The sequence below is a fragment of the Pezoporus wallicus genome, unplaced genomic scaffold, assembly GCF_028554395.1.
Source record: "Pezoporus wallicus isolate ANWC-B61680 ecotype Strahan unplaced genomic scaffold, APGP_CSIRO_Pwel_v1 contig_8188, whole genome shotgun sequence".
Taxonomy (NCBI): domain Eukaryota; kingdom Metazoa; phylum Chordata; class Aves; order Psittaciformes; family Psittacidae; genus Pezoporus; species Pezoporus wallicus.
Genome location: NW_026640104.1, coordinates 2,901,665 through 2,928,864, shown reverse-complemented (window position 1 = coordinate 2,928,864; position 27,200 = coordinate 2,901,665). Strand labels below are relative to the sequence as shown.

Sequence of the window (27,200 nt, the reverse complement as noted above, 5' to 3'; positions counted from 1 at the left end):
TCTTGCTGTTAGGGAGATTTTGTTTGGTTAAGTCCTTTACATGGTATATAAACCATCTGTGTATGTGTGTCTTGAAGCTGTTCAAGGCTTTTTCCATCAGAAATGCCAGTTTGTTGATATCAACAAACTCATTAACTCAAAACATGTTTTTAAACAGTCAAAAGGGCTCTTTCTGCCCTGCGTTTAAATATGAAAAATGTGGTTTCAAGTTCACTTTTCGTTTAGAAATGTGAGTTATTATGAATACCAGCTGTTTGCATTTTGCTTTCCAATCTTCAGTCTCAGATTTTAAGTCTCCAGCGGAGGCAAGTGCAAGGGCAATGGCTGGAGCACAGAGCAGCAAGAGGGCAGAAACTGGAGTCCCATGGAAGGAGTAGGCAGGAGCTGAAGCAGAGAGAGATGCTGTGAATAACAGAGCTGAGAAAGTGGAGGTGTAAAATTGGGGACAAAACACCAGAAGCCTCCTGGAGATGCTCAGAACCTGACTCCACTGCACTGATTTATACCAAGAAGCCCAAAATGTGTTGGTGGGAGTGTCTGTTCCCATCTCCACCTCCTGGTAGGTAGAAGGGACCGACTCCTGTTGGCATGCCATGCTCCCACAGGCAACCAGCACCTGCCTGCTGTGCGAAAGAGTCCTCCTGGATCTGCAGAGAGATCCCTCTGGCTCTGTTTTTCAGTTTTCACATGTTTTTAGGCCACAGTTTCAGGAGCTCAAAGAGTATTAAGAGGAAAATCAAGCACTAGATAAAATGATGTGTCAGAGCGAAGGTTGCTGGTACAAGCCACCGCTGTATCCCAGTGCCATTTCCCTAGTGATGCTCTCCATTGGTCACAGGCAACCTCCAACATCCAAACCTCTTCCTGAGCCATCCCTGAGCCTGCAACCAACCACAAGACTAGATCTTGCTCCTTTTCCCAGTGGAAGTGTGTTTTCCATCCAGTCTCACTCAGCACATCCCAAGGGTGGCGACTCCAAAGCGAAGGATGCTTCGCACCCCTGTGCCCCCATTCATCCAGGGTTGCTTCTAGGGAGCAGTGGCAGAAGCCACTGAAGTAACTACAACCTCTGAAACAGCAGCCAAAAGGAAAGTTAGCAACAAACAGCAGCCAGCCCACATCCTCTTGCCATTTGGACTGAAGGATCCGTGCCTGCCCACAGAAGGAGCCTTCCCTGCAGCTCGTCCCATGCAGTCAGGGTGATCGTAAATCCTCCCCTCATTTATGAGCTATGAATAGGGCCCTATCTGACCTAACTAGGGCATGGAGAAGCTATTAGACTTCAGAGCAGGAGCTTTGAAACACATGCCTGGATTCATCAAAGGAATAATGGAAAATATTTTGTTCCACATGGATTTTAAGTAACGATGTTATTTCTAGCAATTAGGGATTTGCAAACTGTAGCCATGCTTTTGGGTATTGTGGAAGAAGGGGATGTATCTTGTGATTTAAGCACAAGACTGAGATTTGAGGACCTTGGTATGCTTCCCAGGCATGTGTGAGAGTGAGCATGGGGAAGTCACTCTGCCTGTCTACATGGGCAATTCTTCCTGTAATAACAGCCCATGGCTGAAGAAATACCAGAATCTGTTGCTGAATAGCTCAAACGTGGCACTGAAGGGAGAAATAATAATGAACTCAGAGACAAAATGAAATTGGCTTCTAGTACTTGAGCTACAGTAAAATCCGCACTGTTCACAGTTGGAGCTTATGGTTCTTTCTCACATCCCCGCTTGTCTGTCACTTCCTACCTTCACCACCACAGTGTTGCATTTTCTGAGAATGTCAGATGCAAGTATAATTCAACTTTTCTTTTCTTCTTTCCCAGCTATCTTGAGACAGAGTTAGGTACTCTGTATACGTGTGCGTGTGTGTGTGCATTTAGGTCTGCATAAGTTTGGATCCCATCAGGAATTGCATTTCAAAACACTGATCCAATTCCTGCTAAACTTCTGTCTTGTGGTCTCTCCAATTTGCTTCCTGATGTGTGATTGGGATGGGATGTATATATAATAGGGTGTCTGTGGCGAAAAAGACATGCCGTCTTTTGACATCCCCCTGGCGCACTTCAAGTGGCAGATGATGACTTTGAATCAAGTTTTAGTTACAAGGGAGCCAATATGTTGCTAGGATCCAGAATCTAAAAGCAAATGAAGGAGAGAAAAATGGTCATTAATGACTAAACTGTAAGTAGCATTGAATGGTGGACTCGGATCTCCTAGATGCTTCCATGATGAGGCAGTGCCAAGAAGTTCTGCTTTCCTTGCAGGCTTCTGCACAGACAGTTACATTTAAGTACATTCCTTTTCTTTTATTGAAATATATTATCTCTGGTTTATTTTCTATGAAAAACACCTAGTTTTCCTGTGAGCCCAACCCTAAACTGTAAGGTCCGAATAAGATGCAGCTTTCACCTTTAATGAAATTGGTCCCTCTGTTACTATAGCCATTGCTTTATTCACCTAGCAAGGAATCATGGAGAAAAATGCTGTTAAGATGCTGTAAATATTTGAGAGTGCCTGTGCTTTAGGAGCTGAAATGGCCCATACTCAGATACCATCTAAAAGGACAGAAAATTGGATGAAAGATTTTTTTAATCCCTTGTATTAGGTTTTATGAGAATGAAATCAGTTCACCCCCAAAATGGGCACTAAAAGAGAAGTACTGCACTTGTGGATTTTAGCTTTTGGGTGTATTTTTCAGCAGCAGCACAGGTTTCTCTGTTATTTGCGGTCACTGTCATTTCCCAAACCAAATCAGATCATACTTCTAGATTGTTCAAGCAACCTGCTCTGTATGTGTGTAATACATAGCTTCAGACTTAAGCTGCAATAGCTCCGTGAGTACTGGCCAGATAGATGGGTAATAGCCTTATTACCACATTGTGGTTTTCATGGCATTCTTGGGTCTGTTTAGCTAAGGTATCCATTACAGCCTGCCTTTGGATTTATTGCATCAAGCTTGGAGCAGGACATACATCTTCCAGTAGGCAATAGTTCTGATATTTGTTCTTCCTAGTGTTTGCCAGTTCAGTCTGATTTACCTTCTTTTTATTTTAACTTCCTCCTCATTTATCATCACAGACAACTTGTATTGGGCCAGGTTACTTAATTGGTTTGGCAGGGGGTTCTGGGAGCTTTCTTTTAATGCAGTCATGAAAGCTGATAGGCAGTCCTCATCTGGGGGTTTTTTTATTGGTTCCTAAGGCTTCATATCCTGAGCAGTGCCAAGTGGGAACGTCTCTAAGAACTTGTCGCTGTCATTTAGCCACTGGGGTCCCATGCGGCATGTGTGTTTCCTTTGAATGCCTGCCATGGATCCAGAACTTCAACTGAAGTGATTAATGCCTTCATGGTGCACGAGTAATGCTTCTTTTGTTTCTTATGTAAACGTTGTCCTGAAGCTCATTAAAAGTCAGTTATGCTACAGTACATAGAATAGTCAGAATTTGAAATGTAGGTAAAGTTTGTGTAGGGGAATGTGATGCTCTCTTTTGTAGTGCACCAGGGAAGTAAAAGAGAATTTTGCCTATAATGTCTGTTCTTCTAAATGGAGCCTCTTGTTCTACCGTGGTCTCAAGAAATCGGCCTTCTGGAGGGACTGAGTCAAGGATCATTAAAAGCGATGGGCAAGTCTCTCTGCTTTGCACAAGTATTGTTAGATGAAGGGGAAGACTTAAATAGCAAGAACACACTCAACTAGGAAGACAATCTACTGAAGGAGTTCACCTGGTGCTTCAAATGCTACATCTGTGGCAAGAATTAACAATCACTTGCTTTCTCTTCTACTCAGAGAAATAATTTTACCTTCTGTGTTCTCCTTCCCTTTGAGCAAACCCAAGTAAAGTTGCCATCTCTTGTCACGGACTGCTATCTGAAAGCTGGCTTGGCAAGTCTATAAGATATAAATGAATTAAATTACGTTGGTGATATCGTCTCAGAAAATGCACCACTAGGGTTTGGTCAAAATATAGTGGAAAGTTTTAATAGGGTGGTGTGGACGGGTTTTACTTCCATCAGAAAATGGTATTTATCCTTCTGATTTTTCAGACAGAGCATTCCGTTAAGGCCACATCCAAAATGAAGTTATAATGGTGAAATACGAGCGCAAATATTGACTTTCTTTTTTGTTATATCTGTTCCAGGCAGAGTATGAAATTGCTCCAGATGAAAAGCTGGGAGAGAAAGGAAAGGAAATCATGATGAAATACCTCACCCCAGAGGTAAGGGGCAGCCAAAGTGGCATTACTGAAGGAATGCTGCAAGGCACACCTTTGCTAAACAAGGTTGTTATAGGCTTTGTAGGCCAGACTTCTAAAATTTATGGTGGCAATCTCCAGTGAATAAACCTACAAGTCTTATACAAACAGTCAGAGAAAAAAAACACTGTAATCCGATCCAGAAATTGACTTCTAAGGATGAACTTGAGTTTACCAGGGGTGTAAGTCATCTCTGGATGAACAGGGGCTTCTCTGGTCTCTTCTGGGTGAGCAAAGCTCTACATCTATGGTGTAATCATAGAGCCATGGAATGGTTTGTGTTGGAAGGGACCTCAAAGCTCATCCAGTTCCAACCCCTGCCACAGGCAGGGACACCTTCCACTAGAGCAGCTTGCTCCAAGCCCCTGTGTCCAACCTGGCCTTGAACACTGCCAGGGATGGGGCAGCCACAGCTTCTCTGGGCACCCTGTGCCAGCGCCTCAGCACCCTCCCAGGGAAGAGCTTCTGCCTAAGAGCTCATCTCAGTCTCCCCTCTGGCAGGTTAAAGCCATGTCCTCAGCTGCTATCACAGATGCCACAATTATTTCCTATCCAGCTCCAAGGAGGTGGTGACATTTCTCACACTCCTGTGTAGAAAACATCTGCAAAAAAACACTCTTTGGTAGCAGACACTGTATATTGGTACAAAAATTACCACTCCTCCTCCATCACCGTTTGCCCCAGGGTAGCCAGGGACATGCAAGGCTGACAGCATGGTTAGGAGCTGAGAGGTGCTATCACCCATTCTTGTTTCCACTGGGCTGTGGGACAGAGAGGAGCCTATGGCAGCAGTTGTGTCCACGCGGCGGCACTCCAAAAGGAACTACAAATCTGCTGTGGGAATTTTAGGCAGGCTGCACTGGGACTAACCCTTTTTGTGGGGGGTTATGATCATTTGCTGACTGTGTTTAACCTTTGCAACAAAAGCCATTGCCAGTAAGCAATAAACGTCCCAACTTCAAATGACAAGAACAATCCTAGGATTCTTCTCTAAGTTGCTTTCATAAGAGTAATCAAGAAGTGCAATTGCTGTTTCAACTGTTTTACAAGAGAAATACATTTGACCTTCAGGAGAATTAGCTGCATTTTTGGCAGATGTCTTTCTCGCGGGTTTAAATGGTACAATATGTTTTGGAGGTGCAGACCACTGTTTTTCCAGTCAGTCATTTTCCTACAATAAATTTCAATGCATACTTTCACTTATCTCAGGCTGCATTTGGGGATCTGGTTTTGTTTACTGAGCCTGGCTAGTTTCATGTGCAGCCATCAAGCGCTGCCAGTGTGAGTTCCTGCTGCCCATTCATTAGGGGCATGAAGTTCCACTGCTTTTTAAATCCACTGAAATGACCATTTGTCATTTCTGTCAACAGAGGAATGAGGGGCAAATACTGAGGGAAAACATTTCCCACTGCTCCAGTTCCCATCTGGAAAAGGAGAAAGCGTTTTGCTGATGTCAGAGCTAGTGAAGTAAGAGAAGATCAGAACTGCTTCGTTTCAGCTGGTCTTGGTGCAGGGTTCCATATACCATATCCCTTCACTGCTGTCCCATGGTGCTCCTGCCATCTGTAGTGCAGCAGAAGTACATGGAATAGAATGTGCAGTGAAGAACAGTTTTTCTTCATCAAGAAATAATGGTGGCGTTACAGAAAGGGAAACCGCTAGGACTCCAGAGCTGGAGTTTCCATCCGCTGCCATGCTCTGGATTTCATATTTGATCAGTGTACCTGGTTTTACTGTGTGCAGCTCTGGGGCTCCCAACATGAGAGGGACATAGACCTGCTTGAGAAAATCCAGTGGAGGGCCATGGAGATGCTGCGAGGGCTGGAGCAGCTCTGCTCTGGAGCCAGGCTGAGAGAGCTGGGCTGGGTCAGCCTGGAGAAGAGAAGGCTCCTGAAGGGGAGACCTGAGAGCAGCTCCAGTGCCTGAAGGGGCTGCAGGAAACCTGGAGAGGGGCTTGGGACAAGGGCCTGTAGGGACAGGCCAAGGGGAATGGCTTTAACCTGCCAGAGGGGAGACTGAGATGAGCTTTTAGGCAGAAGCTCTTCCCTGGGAGGGTGCTGAGGCGCTGGCACAGGGTGCCCAGAGAAGCTGTGGCTGCCCCATCCCTGGCAGTGTTCAAGGCCAGAGCAAGCTGCTCTAGTGGAAGATGTCCCTGCTTGTTGCAAGGCCTGGAACTGGATGAGCTTTAGAGTTCTTTCCAACACAAACCAGTCTAGGACTCTACATTTTCTAAGTATGTAAAAAGGGACAGGATATTTACATTCTGTTCAGAAACTTTTCTAGTATTTGCAAGTTATTGACATCTTTGGGCAGAAGGGAACACAAAGATAGGCTTCTCCACTTCCTGCACGTTTTTTTCTTAATGGAAAACTTCCGCTTCTTCCCAGAGGAACGTTTAAGCCCTTTGTAGCAGAAAATACAAAGAAGACTAGAGGTGAAGTTGACTGCGCCACAAGGAATGGGTTGAATACTGGATTTTCTAACAGGTCTCCCACACAACAAATACTTAAAAAACTAGAGCAAGGCCTGGATTAATTTAATTTCCTTTTACATACCTACCTAAGGTACTGGGGTTAGGAGTTCAGGTGGCCTCCTGTCCTTTCTTGACAAGGAAGAGAAACAAGAATTTCCAAAGGGCACATTTTAAGCCATTAGAATTCAGTGATTCGAAGACAAGTTAGATGCTTGCAGTCAAAAGGGGTGAATCTGGATCCAAGTGTCCTAATGGACAGCAAAGAAACCTTTTCATTAGGAGATGCATTTCCCCATTTAGTTATCAGTCTCATGATGAATTACTCCTGATTCCAAAGTCTTCTCCTTTCAGAGGAATGCGCCTTTTAAGTAGGTGTGTCTGTGCTTCAAAGAACCTGATTGTCTTCATATAAAAATAGTGTGACATGCAGTTTGACTGATAGAATAAAATTATAGGTTTAGTTCTTGGACAGATAATTCAGTCTCAGAATGTGAGGAGTATTTTTCACAGAGTGCAGGATCAGAAGCAAAATGAAAGCAAAAAGTAGACTTTGTGCTCTTTAATATTTATACATGATTTTTCGTTCTTGCTTAGAGTTTTAAATGTCATGCATATTTAACATAGAACGTGTCACTATATCATCCTTCTAACGTGCTTTCATTTGCATAGGGAGCATGCACTTTATTGAATAAAACATATACTACTTGCACAGCAGAAAGGAGAACACTTTCCCAGATGAATAGACAGACATCACGCCAGTACTTAGAGTCTGGTGTGACTCAGGCAACCACTGTCTGCAAGGTGGTGCTCTGCTGTTCCTTAAGTAGACATACCTGTGGGAGCAGTGAAGTGCCACGTGGAGAGCTCTGCATGAGAAGAGTCAGCATCAGTCCTGCAGCCACTACACAGGCACTTAGTTGAGGGGATTGCACTTGTCCAAGTAATCTCAATTCAGGCTCTTCACAGCTTTAACACCCTGAGCAGCCCCTACATGCTCGCTGGGGAAGTTGAGAAGCGGTCTGGCAGACTTTTGTTGTGGTTGACAGCAGAGGTGGCATGAGTGGGTCAGGCTTCCACCATCTCCCTGGCCTACAGGCAACAGCAATGACAGATCTGGAATGTGTCCCAGCACATAGAAAGGAAACAGATGGGTTAAGCCTCTTGAAGAAGTGGCATGTAGGAACAACCTCCCTAGGGATGCGGTAGAGTCCTCATCACTGGAGGTTTTCACAGTATCACACAGTATGCTAGAGATTGGAAGGGACCTCGAAAGATCATCTAGTCCAATCCCCCTGCCGGAGCAGGAACACCTAGATAATGTTACACAGGAATGTGTCCAGGCGGGTTTTGAATGTCTCCAGGGAAGGAGACTCCACAACCTCCCTGGGCAGCCTGTTCCAGTGTTCCGTCACCCTCACTGAGAAGAAGTTTCTTCTCAAGTTTAAGTGGAACCTCTTGTGTTCCAGTTTGTACCCAGTTTTAAAGATGTTATTGGATGAGGTGCCAGATAATATCATCTAGGCTCCCTTTCCCATGAAAGGTTGGACCAGATGATCTTTAAAGGTCCCTCCCAACTGTTCTATGGGTCTATGTACTCAGGTCCTCACCTAGGAAGACACTATTATTCCCTCTCTCTTGCCCAAAGTTTGTTGAAGCATTCATACCCAACAGGCCATTCTAAATTATTTTATAGAAGGAAAATGTAAGGAATACGTGTAATTTTCACACTGAGGATACCAAAATACAAGCATTTTCATGGTTTCCTTAGCAGCTTCACTTTGGATGATGAGCAAAAGAGTGAAAACCCTTGGAAGAGGTGTCCTGTAGCTGAAGACCCCCCCCATCCTTGAAACACACTCTGAGTAATTATTATCCTGCTTCTCTGAGGAGTTCCAACTGTGAGCTGACTGCACCTCAGGGACTGTGTAGGGATAAGCACTGGTGAGAGGGACTTCTCCATTAGGAGGAAGAGACCCAATGAGGCAATGAGTACTGTGATCTGAAGGAAACTCCACCTGCAAGCTGCTTTTGCTTAACAGGAGCATCACAATAGTTGCCACACTGACAAGGTCAATGTTTCTTGACTCAAGTCTTGCTTCTTCAAGAGAGGCTTTAACAGTTTCCATGAAAAAGGCACTTAAAGCCGCCTTCTTGACTTAATAAGCCTGTCAGGGCAAAAGTCCAACCCACAGGAAGTCTAAAATTTCTGAGGTTGTGAAATATGATGGTAAAACTGCTAAAATGAATTGGTCACAAATATTTCTTTCCTGGCTTTTCCTAATCTCAACAGTTGAGTGGGAACGTTTCAGGTTTAGGTTCCAGTTCTGTCTGTAAAGGGAAAAGCTCTCAGTGCTTCATTGACCAGTTGAGTTAAACTGAACCCAGCCTGGCTTCATTGCATGGCTGCTTCTTGTACCTGGAAGAGCAGAGATATATGTTTACCTTTGTACTGCTTTTAAATCAGAGTTTTGCATTTCCATGCAGCATTTTTGCCTTACTGCCTGACAGCTGCCATGCATTATTCTAGTAAATCACTAGCCCACTATTTTCTTTTTCAGTGTAAATCACCTTGAGACACTTCAAGAGACGCTACATAAAACTAAATTGATTTGAAATGGCTCTTAAGACAGTCTCCATATGCCATTATAGTTTATATTTCGACTCAGTAGGGTACTAAAAATACTACTGAATAGGATGTCTAATGTGTATTGTTATCCCCATTAATATACTTCACAGAATATGAAGCACAGCAACAGCACTAGTTTTCTTATCTGAGTTCCTGTTCAGTCTCCTTTCCTCTAGGAAATGCACAGAATAAAGGCCACGTTTGCAATTTCTTTCTGTGCTGCAAGAGGTTAGCTGGACACAGCAATAATGTCCTCACTCCAGTCCAAGGCTAGCAATGGGTATTTTGCTAAGTGAAAACATGTCTTTGTTTTTATGAACAATTATAGGATAAGGAAGGGAGGGGATAGTCCTGTGAAAGGGACACTGGCTGATCAGCAGGGTCTGGCCTCCACTTGTCTGTGGCTGAAATGTGCTCTTCTCTCATATCAGTTCTTTTTGGAGAAGAAAACATCTATGTAATACGGGTGAGATGAAATGAAAATGATATATGAGCCCTTGTGATGGACAAAGCCAGGCAGCTGAGCGGAGGCTCCTGTTCACGAACACCCTCTCAGCTCTGTGCAATCTTAAAGAGCAGTTTTCTTTTTGCACACCCCTGCTTTAATCTTGACGCCGAGGATCTTTGCCTTTGGTTGCTCTCTCTTTGAGATTTCTTTCCCCCTTCCTATTTTCACCACCAAAATAGATGCAAACTTCAGCACTCATGTCGCTAAGTGAGTCATCTTTGCTGATCACTAAAACCTTCCATATTCCATAAGGAAAGTTTCATGTATCACTTCTTAATGATTCTGGCTGAATCCTGCATTCAAGTGCTGAGACCTCTTCCTCTAACTGTTTACTAAATGCCTTCTAGGGAACATGTTATAATTAGGTTTTGGAACGGCCAAAATAAAAGCTGAATGTCACTGTAAGGGAAGCTCTGAAAGAGAAACATTAAGCTTCTGTAAAGCAATCTGCGGAGTTTAAGGCTTTGTGTTTTGGAAGGTGAGCCTGCAGGGACTGTTTTCTACATTGCTACTTTCTCCTACAAATTCAGCTTCTATCACTTATATCCAGCGAGTCATCTCCATCCCCCTTTAGCTTATTATCTTGCTGATAAAAGGCCAACACAATATCGCTTTTCACTGGCTATAGGGGATGGTCCCTCAAGGCTTGGTCCAAGACTTATCTCCACAGCTAGTTTTCAGATTTTTCTAAACACTATGCATTTAATTAATGACCCAGTTGAAGGAAGCAATGAATGAGGTGCCTGTGTGAATACAGTGTGTTACATGGACATAGGATGGGCTAGAATTATTTACTTGCTCAGAGTGTTATTCACTGTGTCCTTTGGGTTGCTATTAGGAGGCTTTTCAGGATGCTAAATACTTAAATAGAAATCCTGGCTTTACTTTAGCTGAGGAGAGTTTTGCCATTTAATTAACTGCCCTGGGACTTTACCCTTTGGCTCAATGGATTTCTCATCTCCTCTTTCTATTGACTTCACTACTCTACAGGCACCATTTTAGCCAGAGATGATAGCATTACTTAGGCCTCTGCTTTGCAGCTAGCATAATTGATACATAATCCAGTCTCCAGAGAAATCAATACATAATTCTTGTTGTTCCAGAGACACCACGATCAATATCTCTGCTGATCACTATGTCTTAGTCCAGGAAAGTACCTTCTCAGCATACTTGCCGCATAAGCTCATCTTTCCGAAGTTCAATTCTGGGAACATAACAAAGCAGCAGAATGGCAACCCTGTTACTCAAATTGATGTTTTCTAATCAGAATTTATTTTAACAAGCATTCTTCCATCACTGGGACCAGGCTGTAATATAGTGTGGCAGAGGAATCCGAAATATCACAGCGTTGCCTTGATTAGGAGTCCCTTTGCTGTGGTCTCGAGCTAAACGGCATTTTCTCACGGTTTGCTCCAGTCCTGTTTCCTCATCCTTTCCCCAGTGTTTACAATACAAATGTTAGTTAACTAAACACTTACTGAGGATTCCTGTCTCTTGCAATGGTGCCAAACTACATGGGAGCCTATGGAAACAACGCAGAGTCTGCTCTGTCCTGGTGATGCCGTCCTAGCATAGGTCCTTGGGCAATCCCGTGTCCTGGCCTTTAGACTTAAGGAGGGCTGCGTTTGCAGTGCATTTGCTCAGACTGATCGAAGGTTTGGGCTGGTGTCATTAACAACACTGGTTTTATGCTAAGCAGTGCTATTAGTTGAAGCTCTGTTTTGGAGAGGTTACACTCCCAAGTTCACATGCTTCTTAACTGTTTGTCATTTGTGGTTGGGAAAATCACTGGGATGCCTTGGTCAGCGGGCAAAAGCCGTCTAACTTTCCTGTGTTTGCTGGAATTACTCTCACTTGACCCTTTGGAAGCTTGCTGTAGCTAATTGATGTCAACCACACATATAAACCTGGCTCACATCTGCCTGCTGAGGCAGGGCAGGCCCCCCAGGCTGCTCTGACTCTTCTCTGAGCCTAGCCTGGCACCCAAAAGGGCTGAGGACACTGTGCAAATAAAGAGCCGTCTGCTCAGGATTATCTAAGTACAGGAAGGATGTACTTGTCTGCCCTCAGCTAATGAATATGCTCGTTATAGTTTCCTTCTCTTGTTTTCAGGGGTCATCTTTTGCCTATCTCCTCTGCATACCCCTCATTACTTATACTCAGTTCATATGGATTATGCAATGGCCAGGGAAGTTAATTCTAAACCTTTAAGGTTCATTCAGCTTCCCCAGAAACAGTCTTTTCTGCCTGGAGAAGTTTGCCCGCATGGGAAAAAAAGGAATTGGCCTTTTCCAGATGTGTGAAACACTGGCTTGCAGAACATCCAGAAATCTGCAGGAGATGCCTTTTGTGCATTTGAACAGAATGACATTAAAACAGACATCTGGTGAGTCCAGCCTTTTGCACTCCCAACACATGTATTGCAGCCTTGGTCGTCTAAACACAAGGAGGTATCTGGATAGGAGACGTGAAGTGCCTCTTTCTGCCCCCTGACTACAGGGAGCTTAGGGAGACTTTGAGTGTCTTGATTTTTAGATGATTAAAATGCAACAAGATTAATTTCACACGAGGTGTAATGTAGAATACATTAAATTACATTGCATGGCACATCCACACAGGTTTCTGTGTAGTGGTATGGGAGCCCTTTGAACAGACCTCCACAGCCTTTCTTTCCACCCACTGGGACTTGCAGCCACCTCCCTGGTTGGTTCAGCTTGGGAATTGTGAAGCTAAAAGTGTAATGAGTCAACAAATGTCTCTGTGAGCTCAGGATTCATTGTGTTAAACTCAGACGCAGTAACAGGCAACTGTGTGCTTGAGCCCAACAAAGAAGAGAATGAAAAGGCACATGATGAAAATGGAAGTTAAATTTAACTTCTTTCTCATCTATTTCCCTAATAATAGGAAATTAGGATTGTGGAAAAACATCTATAGACTTCAGCAGCTGCTTCAGCAGCCTCATGAGAATGGGCCAAGCAAACTCAGATGAGATTCCTGAGGCTGACACCTTTGGCTGAGGTGCTGCAACTAGCAGAATCACTAAGTTAGTAACGTTAGAGTGCGTTATTTTAACTTGGAACCAGGAATCGCAGCATTACCATAAGGAATGTTTTAAATTTCACTGAAGACAAATATGTTTCAGTTCACTAAAATATCATTATCACTAGATCAGTGTAAAAACAAGAAAATAAAATTGGGGGGTTTTAACTCTTTTAATGACAAATGGGTTTAAAAATAATCTGCATATTTAAGTTGTGGATATGCAGAACTTCAAACTATCCGTGTTTAATATTTTTTCTCCCAGTAATGCAACTACACTTAACAAAACTCTCTTAACCTGCATGCCAAGCCTCAACCTGTGTGTTAATTTATTGCTTCTTTAATCAAGCCAGACTCTGACCTGAGTCAAAAATCCCGCATAGAGCAAGTTTATTATCCTGGCACAGATGCTGTTTGTCCAGCAAGCAAAACTGGGGAAGAGCTGAATATGCCACTGCAAACAGTGTGTCATCTCCTACAATAAATGTCTTCCCTCTCAGTTCTTTGCAGATGGCTGGTACCATATGATCGTTAATGGATCATGGGACAAGGTGATTAGGGAATGCCCTGTTTCCAGCAGTGATAGGTAGTGATTTTGTTTGCTTTTGTGGGTGTTTCCAGTCTTTCTGAGTGGGCCACTGGTTCCTGCCCGATGTTTGTTTAATTCACTTCCTAATCCTTTTTCAGGCCTTCCCAAACTCTCTCTTGGATTTTTGTTTCTTCATTCAAGTGTTTTGGCCTGGTAATGGAAAAAGACAAAAGCAAATTCTGCAGAATCTCCTCTACAACTGATAGCACCACAGCTATTGAGTTGGCTTTCATGCATGAGCTACCTTCATGCAAAGCAAATAGCTCATGGGCTTCAGTGCGAGAATCGCTCGCGAGGGAAGGGTTACTCATGCTTACGGGCTAATGTCTCAGAGGAGCGAATTCAATGAGGGATCTGTTTGTTGTCCTACAGGAAAGCCATTCAATAACGTTGAGGTTGTAAATGAGTGTTTATAGATTTAGGGATTTTTTTAATGGAACAAATGACATTTGGTTTACCAGAGGAAGCCAAGCTATGAGTATTGCAACATAAGGTTGCTTGCTAATGTTTAGGCTATCCATCAGTGCAGGAGGACATTAAAAGGTAGAAAGGTTCTGATAAAAGGCTTGGACACTGGATGTTATCCAAACCTATTAAGCACATGTGACGAGAGAAAAAAAATCTGAGAACAGAAGCTTTCAACATTGTCCTGTCATCTTTGTTACTACTAATGGTGAGAATACTGTTCTTTTCCCAAAACACTTTATCAAACATCTGTAGTAATGCACTGTAGCAATGCCTCAGCTAGGTTGCTAAGAAAAGAGGTTACATGACATTTCCAAGGACTGTGTGAGTAGACTAACTTTTGGATAGCTAGAAAATCCTGGTTAGTATTTGCCTTTTGTTCTGTTTCTTAAACTACCCTCCTCATCCTGCTGACAGCTATGGTGTAGGTTATTTCATCTGTGTTTTTATCTTTTAACCTGTGTGCAAAATGCTTTTAAAGCAGAAAAAAGGCAACAAGTAAAATACACTTTCCCTTCCTCTACTTTAAAGTAAGTTCATACAAAAGAATTTCAGCTGGCCAGTTTATGAGCACCCCTACACTTATAAACCATGTGTCTACAGAGAGGAGGAAAAACTTGTTTCTTTGCTAAAGAAACCTCTATAAACTGATTTCCAAATAATTACTTCAAAAGTATGGGTGGGGAAGGACTAGGGTTTAAAGATACTGAAAGATATCTTGCCATGCACTTCTTGTGAGGCCCATTTTCTTGCTAATTGAAGTCAAAAGCATATCTTCCATGGTGACCAGTTCAGGTGCTTAAAATAAGCTGTACCAAAAACCCCATAGCTGGTTGGAATTGTGGTGAGCATTTCTCTTTAATTAAAGAGTATAAAATCTGCAGCTGGTTCACTGGACTTGCAAAGGAAGCTGATGAAACAACTAGATATTGTCTCAAGGGACAATTTGTTTTTTCACAATTACTTTCTATGGGGCTTGAATTGTTTGAGATTTCTTCGGGACACCTATAGGAGCCAGGAAAGAATTTCTCCTTCTTGATGCAGGCAATATTTTCTCTTCCTTTGTTGCTCTGAAACTCTTCTTGTGGTTACAACCTAAAATTTCTCTGAATCAAATAATTTAACATTCCAAAGAAATTACACTTTGGATTGAAGCTTTATGTAGGAAACCTTTAGACTCACACCGTTTGCATGGCAGTTGCTTGTTTGCCATTGTCAGGAGTAGAAATACGGTTTCTAGGAAGGAGCAGCTACAAAAAGAGAACAGGAAAACCAAGGTACAGCTTGATAGCAGGCCCTGTTGCTGGTTAACAGGAGAGTCAAGAAAAATGCTTCATATACTTCCCGTGCACTTGTCAGAAAGGAAACCTCAGTGATTGCCATGTTTCTCCAAGGAAGGGCATAGTTCAAGACTACAACTTGTACCCCAAAGAGGAAGAATGCTGGGAACCTAGAGAAGAACTTGTCCTTTTCCTACCAGTGGGCTTGCTGAGGCCCAAAAGACAGCCCAGTATGTCCAAAGCAAGCAAGTCAGCCTGAAGCTACATCAGCTCTACTGCAGTCAATGAGTTAATGAACTGAGGTGACTAGCGTTGCCTTTTGTGCTGGATTAATACAACCCCTCCAGGCACAAGAACATGTTCAGCTGTTAGCTGAGGGCTCTGTTGTCTTCAGTCAATGTATTTTTCTGTGTGTCAACACATGTTTTGATAGTTCAGTAGAAATATGAAGGAAAACAGATTCATCATGACTCCAGATCAGCTTGCAGCTACAAAACAAACCCCACAGTTGGTCGGCACTGCTGATTTGCTTCATTTAGCTACCAGCAAGTGATCCTGCCCTCAAAACTGAAAACACCATTTGATCAGCCAACAGGATTGGGTTCAATTGTTTTCTCTGTCATTGACCCACTCTAATCCTGGGTGAGGTATTTCATGTCTTTGGCCACTGTTCCCATTCCCAGTGAGACTGGTTTGCTTTGGAAGCTTTAGCTTGCATGACCTGTGTGTGTAGTGCCCTGCATTACGGGCCCCCAATCTCAGGTATAATGTCTACACACTGTAGTAATAGATAAATTACTATTTATAACACAGCTGTTTTCCATGCTCCCTGTCCACCTCACTGCCAATTCCTACATCTGTCATCTCAAAGCAAATATCCTGGAATTCTGAACCCTTCTGCTTTGCTGGTTTGCCTCATATAGACCCAGATGACTTTGTGGTAGGAAAAAAAATAAGAAGAAAATGCAGAAGTTGATTGCTTAAAGTGTTGCAGCTGCTCCTGGCGTAGAATTGGCTGTTTACTACGTATACAGCTAGAACTGGACAGATAAGATCAGACACAGGGCAAGAAAAAAGAATGTTCCAGTATTTTTGTGCATGACAACAAAAAGTGTCAGGAGAATGCACGTGTTGTGACAGTGCTGGGAACCTTTCCCTCACCAGGTTGAAACACATGCCTAACCCAGGCTTCACAAAATCAAAGTGCCACCAAGACACTCTATCTCTTCCTCCATTGCTTTCCTCTGTGCTTTTTGGTTGGACTCAATGATCTTAGAGGTCTTTTCCAGCCTGAATGATTCTATGATTCTCACCATCAGCCCCTTTCAGTTCCCTTCCATCAGTCACCAGCTGCATGGTCAGTACTTCCCAGGCTGCAGCTCAGAGTGAATCTCAGCTTCCATGGGTCTGCCCCTTCCCAATGCTAGGAGGTGAGGAAATATCAGAGTCACCCAAAGTGGCTCCAGACAGATCCCTGTGGTGGGGCAAGAAGAGCCCAGGCTGTGCCTTGCACTGGCATGTTCCTGCTCTGAGGACAGCAAGCAGACCCCAGTGGAGATACCACAGGCCAGTTCTTGGGGTGAATCTCTAGCCACAAATAGCAGATCAGCCTTGGAGGCACAAAGAGGCATAATTTCATGGCCTCTATTTTGCCTTCCATTACCTTTCCCCATTGAAAACAGGCATTACCTGAGCGCATAAATTAGCCTTTGCCTAAGTTTGCACCTACTAGCATGACTTGCCTACATCTACCTAGTCTCCTCTAGTAACTGCTCTCATTACAGTCCTCCTTTTACCTCCTTGTGAGTGTTTGCCTCAAAGAATACTGAGGACAGTCACCCCTGATGATCGTATCATTGCTACCTATCCCGGTAACTACTCTCCCTGCTAGCTGAACCTTCCACAAACATCTGGAGAATGATGTGACCCTGCAAAAGCAACAGCAGAAATGGCATTGCATGTGGCAGACATCCCATCCTTGACACAAACCATTGCTCTCCGTTGCTGGTCTTGGGTCACAGCCAGGTGAGTGCAAATCAAATGCAGCAACACAACAGCTGGATGAAGCCAGTATTTCCAGGTTTGTGTGTATGAACTCTTCCCATCCCACCATGCATCATCCCACACCAACAGGCTCGCTTTAGCCTGTTTCTTTCATAGTTTTGAGGTCTCTACTGGTAGCAGATCTGTGTGGAGGTTTGTAAGTAGATTATATCTGGAAAATTGCTGTCAACATCCGAAAGCACACATATCATCAAGACAGAAGTGCTTGGAATCAGAGGCAGCTCAGGAAAAGTTATGGCTTGAACTTTTGTGCATTGACTGAAACACTTCTAATTGTTTTAAGCTAGTTTGTTGTGGAATGTTTTCATAACCTGAGACATAACATATGCTGCACATTATTTGTTTCATGCAAGTAACTTTTAAAATAGCTCATTGTGTTTGAATCTCTCTGAAGCTCGCCAGGAAAGCAGTTGTGTTTACAACAAAAAGTTTGCATGAAGTCTATTCCGTCTAAAGAGTGTGGTATCTTTCTGGTTCATGTAATATTTCTAGTGATGAAGAGTCGTGCTTTAAGATGCTGTGATGACTTACATCCACTGACAAGTGCTGGCATAAAATGAAAGCCTGCATTCTTAGGTTTCCATTCCTTATTCGCTAATTGCGAGTTATAAATAGACTGATTTGAGGAATCTGAGCACCTCTAGCTTCCATTTATCTCGGTGAGACTTCTTTATTTCAGTAACAGATGATGATCAACTCTTCTGCAAAATGCAACTCTTAATCTCCCTGTTCACTGTTCTATAAAATATTATGAGATTGCCACCTAGCTCATGAAGACTTAATCATGCAATGAAGCCTTAATATTTTGAGGTTCTTAGATGAAAGACACAGTGTAAGGGTAAAGAATTACCTCTGGACTATGGGCTCACTCTGTTTCTTGCAGAGTCAGTCTGACTGAAGTCAATGCTATCCCTTTCTCTGATCTCAAGATCAGGGTTCTGCAAGCTATTTCTTTTCTTGTAGGAAACAACGATGTTTGAGACAAGCGTCTTTGACGCGGGACTGTTCATTTGCAAGGATGATACTCATTCCTTTGCCCAGAGCTCCAGGTTTCCTTTGGTGAGCGCTCAGCATACCAGCTCCCTTCCTCATCTGCTCTCAGAGCCATGCCTTGTGCCTTTGTTTTACAGGGTCCAGTGTTTTGCGAAATCAGTGGTACAAAGGACTGGGAGAGGGCTCAAAAGCCTCTTGCACTGAACAGAGATCAAATATACTGCGATCACCAACAGATGTCTGTCTGACCTCAGAGGCCTTTCAGACCTCTGAGAAGAGATTCCACAATATTCATATGCCTGTTCTTGTGCTTCATGTGTGAAAAGTTAGGGAAAAAAAAGCTTTCATATCCAATTAAGTGGATTCTTTCATATCATTCCCCCAGTGCAGAGCAGAACATGCAGGATAATTGATCCCTGCCCTCTTTATTAAAACATTCCTATATTAAAGGAGCTTTACAGTGTTTCACTCCTACTTTTCCAGACTAAACAAATCTAGTACCTCAACATTCCCCTTTGGCATTTCTTTTTCCCCAAGCATGTTTCTCAACCCTTCAGCTCCTTGGTGCTCTCATGAGCTCTGTGCAGCTTTCTCAAACAGTGGTGACCCCAAGTTGACATGTGTATCTGTCTGGAGTCTCAGCACATCCCGCTCAGTTCCCTTTGTAATCTGGGCGCTTTTCCCACGGAAAAAGCAGTGTTGTGCACAATAATCCAGCTCTGCTCATGCAGGTCGGTGTTGTGTGCGCATCTCCTCTGGGTTCTCTAAGGCTATCAGAAGTGGTTGGAGTTGGTTACACAGAAACATCTGCTACTCACCCCACCCCAGTTTCAGAATGGATGGCCCCAGCTCTTGGGTTGTCAGGAAAATGCTTTTGCTCACTGAAGTTGCAATTCTCTGCTAGCTGGCTGCCAGCTTGCATTTCCATAGGCTCAGACGCAACACCTATAGCACACTACATCTCAACCACAGTTGTACGTTTTGAACACTACTAGATAAATATAAGTACCATGGCAAATGTATAGAGACGATTTTATGAGAAGGCTTATTTGCTTGCTGTCCTGTCCAGTGAAGGCCAACAAATACTGTGTCCTGAAGGGCTGAGTGAAGTAGCCTGTAGCAAAACTTACAGCGCTCTCAACAAAGGGGAGTTTCCACTTTAAAGTATAGTGATGCAACACGACATTGAGAATAACAGATAATGGGGAGTTACACGGCATGGGAGCTTTCACCTGAGTCAGATTTTGCTTCTTTTGAGTACTCCAGTGAGGTGCTGAGTACGGGGACATGGGCAGTACCAGATGTGGCATGGACACAGCTGGCAGGGGTCTCCTGGCACTCAGGCTGTCAGGAAGAGCTGTGGAAAGACCAGCTTGCATTTGGCTTACGATGTACTCAGCTTCCACTAAGAACCTGGTATTTATGGGTAGTATTGCATCCCACTTCAAACCTAGCCACCATGCTGTTTGTCAGTGGTTGCATCCTAGTGAGCGGGGGAAGAAGGGGGAGAAGCTGCAATCAACCTCTCAGCAAAATGTGGAAAGTATCTTGCAGGCTCGGAGGCTTAATGTGGAAGGAACCATGATCTCCAAATTTCTGTGGACACAACATAACTAACCTTGATCAAGTGTGTGACATCTCAGCTGTTTTCATGCCATTTACTGAAATGGGAGAGGAGCTGGGAGGATCTCTTGTCTTTTAAATTAGAAAAACCCCAAATTAACAGTTGGAAACGTTTTCTTCAGACCGTGTCAGTGGCACTCAGAAGTAACTGAATATCCATTTCTTGTTTCTCAGATGATCACTAATCCAAGTCCTAGTTGCATTCTTTTCGTAAATATTAAGCAAGAGGGCATCATAAAACTGAGATCTTGCTTTGCCAGCAGAATATTTATATGAAGGTTTTCAGTTTCTGGCCATAAATAAGATATAGGAAACAGGAGATTTTGATTAAAACCTCGTGAAAGTAATTTAGACTTTTGGACTGTCTGGTTGAAAAGGATAATGCGAGGAGATAAATTTTTGTGTTGGATCAATTTAAGCACTTCTTTCACTGCCAGAATCTTGGGACACAAATCTGGTTTCGGTTCCATCAGCTTTACCTTAGTGTTATCCTGTTGACTTGCCTGGCGTCGTTTCCGGTTTACATTATTGTAAGTGAGCTCAAGAATCACTTTCTTTGTCTTCAGGAAACAGAATAGCCATTAAGGGAAACAGAGGACTGTACTTATTTAAGTATACAAGAAACATAACAGGCTTCTGCAGGTGTTTCTGAAGAGTTAGCAGAATATTCTTTGTCACGCGCTCAGATGTAATGGTCTTAACCATGGAGTATGGCTCTCCTGCTGCCACAGGACATTTAATATGTTGGAAAAGGTGTCTCTGTTCCCCTGTAAAAGCTGAATTTGCTTTTACAGCCATTACCCATCATGCAGCAGGAGAACAGTGTTAATAACCATTGCTTCAGGGCTGCAGAAATCTTTTGCATCTCTCCAGGGAAGAGGCAACTTTCTCTTCTGTAACTGGCCAAAGCGTTACCTTTGGAAGCTTTCCCTCTTGGGATCCAAATGCTCTCTTTCACTCATAACTTGTGCTACCTAATTGTTCTCCAGGGGAGCAAAAGTAGGTTGGCGAGGTTGGGTTTTGGCTTCTAATTGTTCCTGGCTTTGTTTGAAGGCTACAGGTATGCACAGGAGTGAGGCAGGGAAAATGGCAGTCATGGTTATTTACTGGGAGCAGTGGGAACTATGAAGTCTCAAGGAAAATCTCGGGAAGGATCATACAAATGCTTCCTAGTACTGCACACAGAGCTGGAAAGTGTTGGGCATGCTCTTCCATTACATATGGTGCAACTGCTCGGCCCTGAACACCATAAAGGGCTGCGTAAAGGCACCAAATGTTTTGCAGGGCCTACAAAACCTTTGGAAATGATGAGCCTGTGGAAAAAGTGGGGTTTTGTTATAGAAAATGAAGTGCTCTAATAAAGCGTTTGCACTTTATTCCGTGTAAGGGACTAAAGGCCCTAGTCCATGTAGAGGAGCTCAGTGTATTTATGTTTTTACCTACCTTGATATTGTTAGCTTGCTCTCGGTTTGTTCAAAGGAAGCAGAGATTCAAAGGTCAGCTGTGAGTGGTTTGGAAAAACCAAGTGGTGACTGTATCTCCCATGAACTGGGAGAAAGGAATCACAGTTCGTGCCATTTTTAAATACTTCCCATATCGTTTTACCATTTCTTTTACTCATTCTTCTCCCTTTTCCCTTAAAGAATTTGTTTTCTTCTTTAGGAAAAAAGTTAGCTTATGCTTATAAGTTGTTTTTTTTTTAAATGTACTTTGATCTCAGACAACATTTGATGGAATTATTACCAATAATGCAGCCTGAGCATGATCTTCAACACATAAAGCAACTTATCTCCCATCGGGAAATGAATTCCCAGTGAGAAATGAAGTTGCCTGGCATGACTAAGAATCAGGTCACTTGGTATAAATGACTAATTATGGGGTTTAGAACTTAGCTTTTGGATCCAAATTCTGGCCTATAAATGTAGAACAAGTTCTAGATTTAATTAGTCATAACATCAATTAGAGTATTAATTCTACTCATGCAACTCTATTCACATCAGAAGACACTCCTGATTCACAGCAGTACAAAGACTCTGGAGTTCAGTGGTGTTTCTGTACCCTGTGTCAGATGTTGAAGATGACAAGGGCTCCGAGCAGTGGACTCACACAGCCACATACAAGCTTTGGGCTGCCAATGAGCTTGTCCACACAACCCACTAGAAAGTACAGGTATTAATTCAGATGGTTCCCAGCCTAAATCAATTGACATATCGCTAATCATTAGGCTTTAGTTCCAATCTGAATAGTCCTTTAAAAGCCTTTTTTTTATCTGTTTCTTCTTTTTTCCCCAGTTATTTCCATGCAGCAGCTATAGCACTGTAAACAGGATTTTTTTCCCTAGTTATTTCACTGCTTCGCTCTTGCCTCTACTTACTGTCTGGAACTAAAACTGAGACTTAGTAATGGGCATCTGCAGTTAGGAATTTCTGTAAGTTGTCTAAATTACTGGGACTTGTTCTACAGTTCCCAGTTCATGTCCACCCCAGTGGCCAAACAAGCTCAGTCTCTTCATCTTCGAGAGGAGGGTGCACAGGGATAGGACAAGGGGAATGGCTTTAACCTTCCAGAGGGGAGATTTAGATTAGGTGCAAGAAAGTTCTTCCCTGTGAGGGTGCTGATGCACTGACACACATTGCCAAAGAAGCTGTGGCTGCCCCATCCTTGGCAGTGTTCAAGGCCAGGTTGGATGGGGCATGGAGCAAGCTGCTCTAGTAGAACGTGTCCCTGCCCGTGGCAGGGGATTGGAACTGAATGGTCTTTAAGGCGCCTTCCAACACAAACCATGATGATTCTGTGATTCTATGATAATGTCTGAGCTTATCTACCTCTAAAGAAACTGAAACTTCTTATTTATTAGCAATATATTCTGTCTGCAATTAAAAGTGGATGTCTTGCTGTCTTTTGCTGAGGAAATAGAGGAATATATGGAGGAAGCGACAATATATTTCAGCAAGGCCAAAGGTACCCACATGTTCTGCAAATCGTCTGTGGAGGTTGAACAGTGAGGCTGCACTACACAGCATGCACAGACAGTTCTGTAAGCCATGGAACAAACTTACTTTTCCATGTCACAATCAGGATCACATTCACATTTCAAGGAAACAATAGAAGACTTAATTCAGCTTTCACTATGCTGGAGATTTTCTCTGGCTCTGCCTCTGCCTCTGCCCCTTTCTCTCTCCTCATTCCCAGTGTTCTTGAACTCTGCCTGCAGTGCATTTTAATGTTTGCCAAGATATCCCCAGCTAAGGATGAGTTAATAAGAACATCTGGCCAGGATGACGCTCTGTCACCCACCCCCTCAGCACATCTGGTGGTCATGGCCATGGATGGAGAACCTTACCGAGTGTAAGGCTTCTGCAAGGAAAGAGGATTTTGTCAGCTAAGGCTGGATTTGTTAAAATACCCCAAACCAATTGGTTATGTAAAGGGGCTTTCATGTCAATAGGAGAAATGCCTATAAATAAGTACACACACACATATACACTTTTTTATATACGCAGAGTATACTGTCAATGAATAAGAATGTGGACTGCCTAAAAACTGTCTTGATAGGTAATTAGTCCCAAAGGCCCTAAACAAGTTAACCATCAAGGCGTGCTGCAAAAGAACTCTCTTTGGTAAGGGCTTTTTGAGGAGGCTGAATGTCCATTCTCTCTAAAGGGAAGAGAGGATGAAAAGGGTTTATGTGCCTGGTTGGCAGAGTTCCTTTTTGAAATGATTACTTTAAAACTTCTGGATCATTTTTTGTCCTTCTAATAATGAATTAAGGTGTCCAGACAGTTTTGTGGGCATCTTCCTGTATTATTTATATAGCAATCCATCAGTACCAATGCCCTGCTCTTGTTTTCCTTTGCTGGTTAAAAAAAAAAGATGGATTTTTTCAGACAGCACAATGAATCATCAGTGAAGAGAAAACACTGGGCAAAATCTCTTGTTTAAGAATGGCCTGTGCAAAGCTCAGGCCAGCACATTTTTCATGGGATGCAAGGGAGCAGTTCAAAGAATTGGCAAGGAGTGTGCCCTGCATATTCATGAGGCTGGGCAAGGAGGTGAAGGTACAGGAGAAGGCAGAAAAGCGATGTGAGGATAGAGTGGAATGTGGAGCGAGTTACCACGGTATCCGATTTTACTGCTGTTTGACGTAAAGCTCCTTTGCTTTTACACAACCGCTGGAATTGAATGGAAGCAGTTCAGGGCATAAATAATGAATGTGTCTTTTACATGTTAAGAGAGGAGAATCTGCACTTCATCACAGAGATAACGCACCCCTCTCTTCTCCCCCCCCAGTCTCCAGCCTGCGTTCCTGAAGTCAGTCAAGATCTTATCCAACAGACAGAGGAGAAACTCGAAAACAGCCCCTGCAAAGAGCTATTCTCTCACTGTACAAAGTAAGTATAACTCGATACCCAGAGATCTCAGAGCCGCAGCCAGCAGTGTGTAAGGAATGTGTCAGGTAAAAGAGAGACATTTCCACTTGAACCTGAAGCAAGTATCTTCATCTTATGTTCATAATCCTAGAGGCAGAGCTGACAAGCGGTGAAGTCATTTCATCTGAGCAAAATGCAATAAATATTTCCATGCCATTATATACACTACACACAGGCACTTAGTGTTTCAGGTATTTGACGGAGTGTTCTAGCCAAATAAACCAGCCGTGGATTTCATGCTGTGTGAAAAGAGCTACAATGATAATGCATCCAAAGAAAACATCTCTGTTTCAAAGTGAATAAAAATTAAGTGGCTATACAGCCCATTTAGACAGAGGAATGTGCAAACTTGCTCTGCATGGCTTTTCCAGCAAATCTTCACCAGGAGAATGGGGCTTTTTTGAATGCTTTCTGTCTGCCTGTGGCGTTCAAAACGAGCGTGCATTATTTCATCCTTTGTCTGGGAAAAGGCTTATCAGGTTTTGTAGCGGCGAGGCGATTTGCGCTGTTATGCGCTAAAGCTCCAGGTATGCACTTTGCATTTGCGAACACTGACCCGAGGCTGTTCACGCCAGTAGATCATAAACGAGTGAAAATATGAAAAGGAGGGATCATCGCACGCTGGCCCGTGTGGTTTCTGGCTGAGCACCGTTTGTTTTCCCTGGATGATGTAATGGGGATTTGTAAAATTCGCTCCACTGTCATTCATTGTTTTGACTCATTTCATTGACCTTTTCGGGTTCCAGTTATGCTTTGCGTTGGTAGATGTGGGTTATTTCTGGCCTTCTCTTCTAACACAGCCAGTTTCCTTGCCTTGGCCTGGTGTCGTGTAGAGATGCTCCTGTAACTCGCACCAGTTGTGTGTGCCAGTCCCAATGACAAAGGCAGAGCTGTGCTCAACACAAACCCCCCTGATGCCTGTTTCCAGTTCTCAAATCGGTTTGAAAGCTGACAGTTCCCTCTAAAATGCACTTTGTTGTTGCCAAAGAGGGGAACTAAAAAGCAAACAACTGCTGAAAGGCAGCTATTGTTCTGTGAAATGCGCACAGCTTTTAATTAACTGAATGGAATAGGCTAGCATTGGACACCACTTAATTCAGGCTCGTATTCACCAACAGCCATTCCTTCCTCTCAGCTCAAGCAGATAAATGAGCCAGGTTTGAGACCTTGTTAATAAATATGCTGGGCATTTCACATGGACTGAAACGGGGTCAAAAGGAAGCTTTAAAAACTTGCTGTTGGTATTTACTAAATGCACTGAATAATGTTAATTTTGGAAGAGTTCACAGACCAAGAAAGGGAGGCATACATACAAATATGAAGCTTGCTATCCTGTAGGAGCAGGAATGGGGAAGAGTTTCAGACACATCTTCATAGATAAGATCAGTCTGCTGGAGGTATGCATGTATAAGCTCTAATTTCTGCTTTGACCTTTAATATTTTGGCTGCCTGCTCCTGCCCCTCTCCAATTTCCCATGTTTATCTTATTCATGGCAAATTGTTTGAGGAGGTCTAGAACTACCCCAGGGTAAGACATAGATCACCCATTCCCAAACCAGACTGGTCCTTCAGAGAGGATTTCAAACCTCCTCCAGTAAAATCTGGAGCTGTGTGTGTATAGCCTTAGATACAGAGAGAAAAGTGTCTGTATACCCAAAGACAGACATACACCCAGAGCCAAGTTTAGTCCCCACCAATGCTGCCAGCAGAGGTGGAAGCAGTAGCCCCAGTAAGCAAGGCAAGAACCCAAACCAGCAGGTGAACAACCCCTTCTTAATCGATGTGACCACCTTCATCTCAGGCAGCTCTCTCAGCTCAACCCATCTTTTCTTAGCTCTGAACCCTTGGCCTTTCTTATGGGATGTCTGTTGGTCTCTGGCTGCTTGTTGACTGTCACAAGCAACATACTTCTTTCTCGCATTTGCAGGCTGATCTTTCTATTCCTTCCTTCTTTTGATTATGCAAAAGACTTTGCATCTACTACATGAGCCCAAGAATTCTTTTCTTGATCCAGAAGCAAATCCACATCCCTGTTCAGACTTTCCTCTGTTTTACTCTACAAAGCACACAGCTGTTAGGCAAAGCCCCTTGATTTTAATGACAGTTACTGTATAGAAGGAATTGACATTGATTATTTTTTTGCTCAAAATAATACCTCTATGGTCGTTCTTTGACAGAAATGGGCTTTAGACAGAAATCTTCAATCCAGATACAAACATCCCCTGAAGTTTAGGAGCTCAGTTCCTGAGGGTGTTGTGTTCAGTTACTAACAAAAGCAAATAAATTTGTTGTCTAGTGAGTAACAGTCTTTGTGAACGTCCATTGAAGCCAGTGGGAGATGCCCTGTTAATTTTCAGCAAGCATAACCAGTGCATATTACTATTCAGCTTGTATAAGACCTTCTGTTCTGAAATACGTCTAACATATCACTTTGTTCCTAGATTGAAACCATCGGTAAAATAAAGTACAAAATAAAAGAGAATGATCACACCATACAAGAAGTCTGGATTTTCTCCTCTTGTTTTGTTTCTCTTTTGCTCCAAGTTCAGGATTATAAAATGCTTATATATCCTTTTCATCTGAGATAGATCTGTCCTTGACCACCTCAGTGGGGAACCATTCCAAGAGTACCTGAACAGCATGTACTTCGACAGGTTTCTCCAGTGGAAGTGGTTGGAAAGGTAGGTGTCACAAGTTGTTTGGGTTTTTTTTTGTCCTATAAAAAATGAATACAAAAGGTTTGTTTTCACTTTCCATGCAAAGCACATAGAACATGCTCAAAATCTGACAGCTGAGATAGTATGTTTGCTCCCTTTGCCTTCAAGGTAAAGACAGTTTGGCCTTTCTTCAGC

The 27,200-nt window shown here is 43.0% G+C and overlaps 1 protein-coding gene across 2 annotated transcripts in view; it reads left to right on the top strand.

Moving 5' to 3' along the window:
• GRK5 (G protein-coupled receptor kinase 5) overlaps window positions 1-27,200 on the top strand; it is a 162,005-nt gene that overhangs the window by 109,449 nt on the left and 25,356 nt on the right. Inside the window, exons 4-6 of one of the 2 annotated variants that reach the window (XM_057417359.1) lie at window positions 4,145-4,222; window positions 24,209-24,309; window positions 26,937-27,029. In XM_057417359.1, the coding sequence (XP_057273342.1) occupies window positions 4,145-4,222; window positions 24,209-24,309; window positions 26,937-27,029 (272 nt within the window). Of the gene's footprint in view, window positions 1-4,144; window positions 4,223-24,208; window positions 24,310-26,932; window positions 27,030-27,200 lie in introns of those variants that run through there. The other variant, XM_057417360.1, reaches the window with a different exon arrangement.